Source organism: Eucyclogobius newberryi, unplaced genomic scaffold, assembly GCF_026437365.1.
Source record: "Eucyclogobius newberryi isolate DKJ021-1_F unplaced genomic scaffold, fEucNew1.0.hap1 SCAF_25, whole genome shotgun sequence".
Taxonomy (NCBI): Eukaryota; Metazoa; Chordata; class Actinopteri; order Gobiiformes; family Gobiidae; genus Eucyclogobius; species Eucyclogobius newberryi.
In genome coordinates this window covers 1,278,458-1,284,831 of record NW_027315890.1, presented here as the reverse complement: position 1 = coordinate 1,284,831, position 6,374 = coordinate 1,278,458, and the positions used below count along the sequence as shown (strand labels likewise).

At 43.0% G+C, this 6,374-nt stretch overlaps 1 protein-coding gene across 1 annotated transcript in view; it reads left to right on the top strand.

Annotated features, from left to right (window-relative positions):
* Window positions 1-3,124, top strand: part of LOC140372548 (macrophage colony-stimulating factor 1 receptor 2) — a gene marked incomplete at its 5' end in the record, with an annotated part of 84,759 nt that extends 81,635 nt beyond the window's left edge. The window contains 2 exons of the mRNA XM_072459681.1: window positions 967-1,093; window positions 2,980-3,124. Of these exons, the coding sequence (XP_072315782.1) occupies window positions 967-1,093; window positions 2,980-2,997 (145 nt within the window). The remainder of the gene's footprint in view (window positions 1-966; window positions 1,094-2,979) is intronic.
* Window positions 3,125-6,374: the final 3,250 nt, after the last annotated feature.

Below are 6,374 nucleotides of genomic sequence, written 5' to 3'. Positions count from 1 at the left end.
ACAACAACAATGCAACAACACAACAATAACACCACAACAATAACACAAAAACAACAACAACAACAATGCAACAACAACAACAACACAAAAACAACAACAACAATGCAACAATAACAACAACAACGCAACAACAACACAACAACACAACAACAACAACACAATAACAACGCAAAAACACAACAACAACACAACAACAACACCACAACAACAATGCAACAACACAACAACAACGCAACAACAACAACACAACAACATAACAACACAACAACAACACAACAACAACAACAACACAACAACAACACCACCACAACAACAACAACAACAACAACAACAACAACAACAACAACAACAATGCAACAACACAACAACAACAACGCAACAACAACACAGCAACAACACCACAACAACAACAACAACAACAACAACAACAACAATGCAACAACACAACAACAACAACGCAACAACAACACAGCAACAACACCACAACAACAAAAACAACACAACAACAACGTAACAACACAACAACAACAACGCAACAACACAACAACAACGCAACAACAACACAACAACAACAACAACGCAACAACAATGCAACAACACAACAACAACACAACAACACCACCACCACAACACAACAACAACACAACAACACAACAGCATCGCAACAAAACAACAACAACACAACAACAATAACACAAAAACAACAACACAATAGAAAAAACAAACTGCAAATAGAACTCATGCAAAGAGCCCACAGACCGATCCACAAAGAGATCAGAGTGTGATGTGTAGCATTTCTTGTCCTGCTGGAGGTAGAAACCATCAGATCCAAAACCATCAGATCCAGAACCATCAGATCCAAAACCATCAGATCCAGAACCATCAGATCCAGAACCATCAGATCCAAAACCATCAGATCCAGAACCATCAGCCCTGAGCGCTCACCATGTTCTGCTTCTGGTGCAGGTTTGAGCTCATGACGCGCTGCTGGGACCTGGAGCCCACTCAACGGCCCACCTTTAATGCCATTGGTCAGATCATCTCCGGGCTCCTCCCACCGACCAATCACACGCCTCCACCTCAGAGCTCACAGGTAACACACCAATCAGAGCAGAGTACTTTCAACCAGGACCAGGACCAGGACCAGGACCAGGACCAGGACCAGGACCTGGACCAGGACCAGGACCAGGACCAGGACCAGGACCAGGACCAGGACCAGGACCAGGACCTGGACCAGGACCAGGACCAGGACCTGGACCAGGCTAGTGTAACAGGCTAGTGTAACATGCTAGTGTAACAGGCTAGTGTAACATGCTACTCTAACATGCTAGTGTAACAGGCTAGTGTAACATGCTAGTGTAACATGCTAGTGTAACAGGCTAGTGTAACAGTCTAGTCTAACACGCTAGTGTAACAGGCTAGTCTAACACGCTAGTGTAACATGCTAGTGTAACAGGCTAGTCTAACACGCTAGTGTAACATGCTAGTGTAACAGGCTAGTGTAACAGGCTAGTCTAACACGCTAGTGTAACATGCTAGTGTAACATGCTAGTGTAACATGCTAGTCTAACACGCTAGTGTAACATGCTAGTGTAACATGCTAGTGTAACAGGCTAGTGTAACATGCTAGTGTAACATGCTAGTGTAACATGCTAGTGTAACAGGCTAGTCTAACATGCTAGTCTAACATGCTAGTGTAACATGCTAGTCTAACATGCTAGTGTAACATGCTAGTCTAACATGCTAGTGTAACAGGCTAGTCTAACATGCTAGTCTAACATGCTAGTCTAACATGCTAGTGTAACATGCTAGTCTAACATGCTAGTGTAACATGCTAGTGTAACATGCTAGTCTAACATGCTAGTGTAACAGGCTAGTCTAACACGCTAGTGTAACAGGCTAGTCTAACACGCTAGTGTAACGTGCTAGTGTAACAGGCTAGTGTAACAGGCTAGTCTAACATGCTAGTCTAACATGCTAGTGTAACATGCTAGTGTAACATGCTAGTCTAACATGCTAGTGTAACAGGCTAGTCTAACACTCTAGTGTAACAGGCTAGTCTAACACGCTAGTGTAACAGGCTAGTCTAACACGCTAGTCTAACATGCTAGTCTAACATGCTAGTCTAACATGCTAGTCTAACACGCTAGTGTAACACGCTAGTCTAACATGCTAGTGTAACATGCTAGTGTAACATGCTAGTGTAACAGGCTAGTGTAACAGGCTAGTCTAACATGCTAGTGTAACATGCTAGTCTAACATGCTAGTCTAACATGCTAGTTTAACATGCTAGTCTAACACGCTAGTCTAACATGCTAGTCTAACATGCTAGTCTAACACGCTAGTGTAACATGCTAGTCTAACATGCTAGTCTAACATGCTAGTCTAACATGCTAGTCTAACATGCTAGTCTAACACGCTAGTCTAACATGCTAGTCTAACATGCTAGTCTAACACGCTAGTGTAACATGCTAGTCTAACATGCTAGTCTAACATGCTAGTCTAACATGCTAGTCTAACACGCTAGTCTAACATGCTAGTCTAACATGCTAGTCTAACACGCTAGTGTAACATGCTAGTCTAACATGCTAGTCTAACATGCTAGTCTAACATGCTAGTCTAACACGCTAGTCTAACATGCTAGTCTAACATGCTAGTCTAACACGCTAGTGTAACACGCTAGTCTAACATGCTAGTCTAACATGCTAGTCTAACATGCTAGTCTAACACGCTAGTCTAACATGCTAGTCTAACATGCTAGTCTAACATGCTAGTCTAACACGCTAGTCTAACATGCTAGTCTAACATGCTAGTCTAACACGCTAGTGTAACACGCTAGTGTAACAGATTCACTCTGAGATCAAGATTCTTCTTTGCTCGTACGACAGTTCTAAGTTTAGACTTTGTCTCTCTCACTTTGAGACCTTTGACCTTTGACCTCGGCTTTAGACCTGGTTTAGTGCTTTTTTTCTGTTCCAGGTGGAGATTCTGAAGTGAACCAAGAGGAACATTCACCAGAGCCTCAACCTGCTCCTGCTTACTCCAGTACTTAAGTATATCTAAGTATACTTCAGTAAATGTAAGTGTACTTAAGTATACTTAAGTATATCTAAGTATACTTCAGTAAATGTAGGTGTACTTAAGTATACTTAAGTATATTTAAGTATACTTCAGTAAATGTAAGTGTACTTAAGTATACTTAAGTATATTTAAGTATACTTCAGTAAATGTAAGTATATTTAAGTATACTTAAGTATGTATATATATATATATGATTTGGATCATGACGTTTCATTCTTTCTCTTCTTCCTCTGGATCAATCTTAATTCATCATTTAAGACTTAAATAAATAACAAAATAAATGAACTGAATCAGGATTATTTGGTGTTTGATTTCATTCATGAATAAAGTGGAGACAGAAGCTGTTAATGTAAAGGTAAAAAGCACGACAGAGTTTCCAGTTTAAAGAGAAAACGAAACGTAGAGAGATTAAATTTAGAAAATCAAAGTACATATTTATGTCACGTGTCTTTATTAAACAGTGACATGACATATACTTTATGGACATTTATCTATTTAAATGAGACTTGTTGAAAAATGTGTGATTTCATTTATGTCATGTATTTTATTCAGGTGTAAACGATGTATCAAGAGTGCAATAATAAAATAACCTCATAATACATTTATCATGAGAATGTATGTCAAATATGTCTAATAATAATAATAATAACACTTTTTATTTATAGAGCGCTTTTCAATGACCCAAAGACGCTTTGACATATACAAAAGGGGGAACAGCACGTACAGTACACAATAATGTACACAATAATGTACACAATAATGTACACAATGTACACAATAATGTACATAATGTACACAATAATGTACATAATGTACACAATAATATACACAATAATGTACATAATGTACACAATAATGTACACAATAATGTACATAATGTACACAGTAATGTACACAGTAATGTACACAATAATGTACACAATAATGTACATAATGTACACAGTAATGTACACAGTAATGTACACAATAATATACACAATAATATACACAATAATCTACATAATAATCTACATAATGTACACAATAATGTACACAATAATGTACACAATAATGTACACAATACGTGGATGAGGGGAGGGTTTGGGTGGATTTGGTGTTTGAGGTAGATCTGGGCGTCGTCAGCAGTGGAAGTCCAGGTTGAGTTGGCGGAGGATGTGACCAATGGGGAAGAGGCAGCAGATGAAGAGGAGGGGGCCGAGGACTGAGCCCTGGGGGACACCTGTGTTACTGGGGAGAGGGTGCATGAGTGACCGGAGAGGGAGCCAGTCAAGTGCAGGGCCCTCAACACCCAGTTACCGCAGCCTTTGTAGGAGGATGGAATGGTTTATAGTGTCAAAGGCTGCGCTGAGGTCCAGTAGTGACAGGATGTTGAGGTCCAGTAGTAACAGGATGTTGAGGTCCAGTAGTGACAGGATGTTGAGGTCCAGTAGTGACAGGATGTTGAGGTCCAGTAGTGACGGGATGTTGAGGTCCAGTAGTGACAGGATGTTGAGGTCCAGTAGTGACAGGATGTTGAGGTCCAGTAGTGACAGGATGTTGAGGTCCAGTAGTAACAGGATGTTGAGGTCCAGTAGTGACAGGATGTTGAGGTCCAGTAGTGACAGGATGTTGAGGTCCAGTAGTGACAGGATGTTGAGGTCCAGTAGTGACAGGATGTTGAGGTCCAGTAGTGACAGGATGTTGAGGTCCAGTAGTGACAGGATGTTGAGGTCCAGTAGTGACAGGATGTTGAGGTCCAGTAGTAACAGGATGTTGAGGTCCAGTAGTGACAGGATGTTGAGGTCCAGTAGTGACAGGATGTTGAGGTCCAGTAGTGACAGGATGTTGAGGTCCAGTAGTGACAGGATGTTGAGGTCCAGTAGTGACAGGATGTTGAGGTCCAGTAGTAACAGGATGTTGAGGTCCAGTAGTGACAGGATGTTGAGGTCCAGTAGTGACAGGATGTTGAGGTCCAGTAGTGACAGGATGTTGAGGTCCAGTAGTGACGGGATGTTGAGGTCCAGTAGTGACGGGATGTTGAGGTCCAGTAGTGACAGGATGTTGAGGTCCAGTAGTGACAGGATGTTGAGGTCCAGTAGTGACAGGATGTTGAGGTCCAGTAGTGACGGGATGTTGAGGTCCAGTAGTGACGGGATGTTGAGGTCCAGTAGTGACAGGATGTTGAGGTCCAGTAGTAACAGGATGTTGAGGTCCAGTAGTGACAGGATGTTGAGGTCCAGTAGTAACAGGATGTTGAGGTCCAGTAGTGACAGGATGTTGAGGTCCAGTAGTGACAGGATGTTGAGGTCCAGTAGTGACAGGATGTTGAGGTCCAGTAGTGACGGGATGTTGAGGTCCAGTAGTGACGGGATGTTGAGGTCCAGTAGTGACAGGATGTTGAGGTCCAGTAGTGACAGGATGTTGAGGTCCAGTAGTGACAGGATGTTGAGGTCCAGTAGTGACAGGATGTTGAGGTCCAGTAGTGACAGGATGTTGAGGTCCAGTAGTGACAGGATGTTGAGGTCCAGTAGTAACAGGATGTTGAGGTCCAGTAGTGACAGGATGTTGAGGTCCAGTAGTGACAGGATGTTGAGGTCCAGTAGTAACAGGATGTTGAGGTCCAGTAGTGACAGGATGTTGAGGTCCAGTAGTGACAGGATGTTGAGGTCCAGTAGTGACAGGATGTTGAGGTCCAGTAGTGACAGGATGTTGAGGTCCAGTAGTGACAGGATGTTGAGGTCCAGTAGTGACAGGATGTTGAGGTCCAGTAGTGACAGGATGTTGAGGTCCAGTAGTGACAGGATGTTGAGGTCCAGTAGTGACAGGATGTTGAGGTCCAGTAGTGACAGGATGTTGAGGTCCAGTAGTGACAGGATGTTGAGGTCCAGTAGTGACAGGATGTTGAGGTCCAGTAGTGACAGGATGTTGAGGTCCAGTAGTGACAGGATGTTGAGGTCCAGTAGTGACAGGATGTTGAGGTCCAGTAGTGACAGGATGTTGAGGTCCAGTAGTGACAGGATGTTGAGGTCCAGTAGTGACAGGATGTTGAGGTCCAGTAGTGACGGGATGTTGAGGTCCAGTAGTAACAGGATGTTGAGGTCCAGTAGTGACAGGATGTTGAGGTCCAGTAGTGACAGGATGTTGAGGTCCAGTAGTGACAGGATGTTGAGGTCCAGTAGTGACAGGATGTTGAGGTCCAGTGACAGGAGGAAAGAGTTGCAGAGGTCGGGGAGGAGGGTGGAGTCATGTCCGGTGGGTGGAGCAGCTTGTTGACAGTGGAGAACAGGGTGGGGGGGCTGAGAGCTGTGGATGAG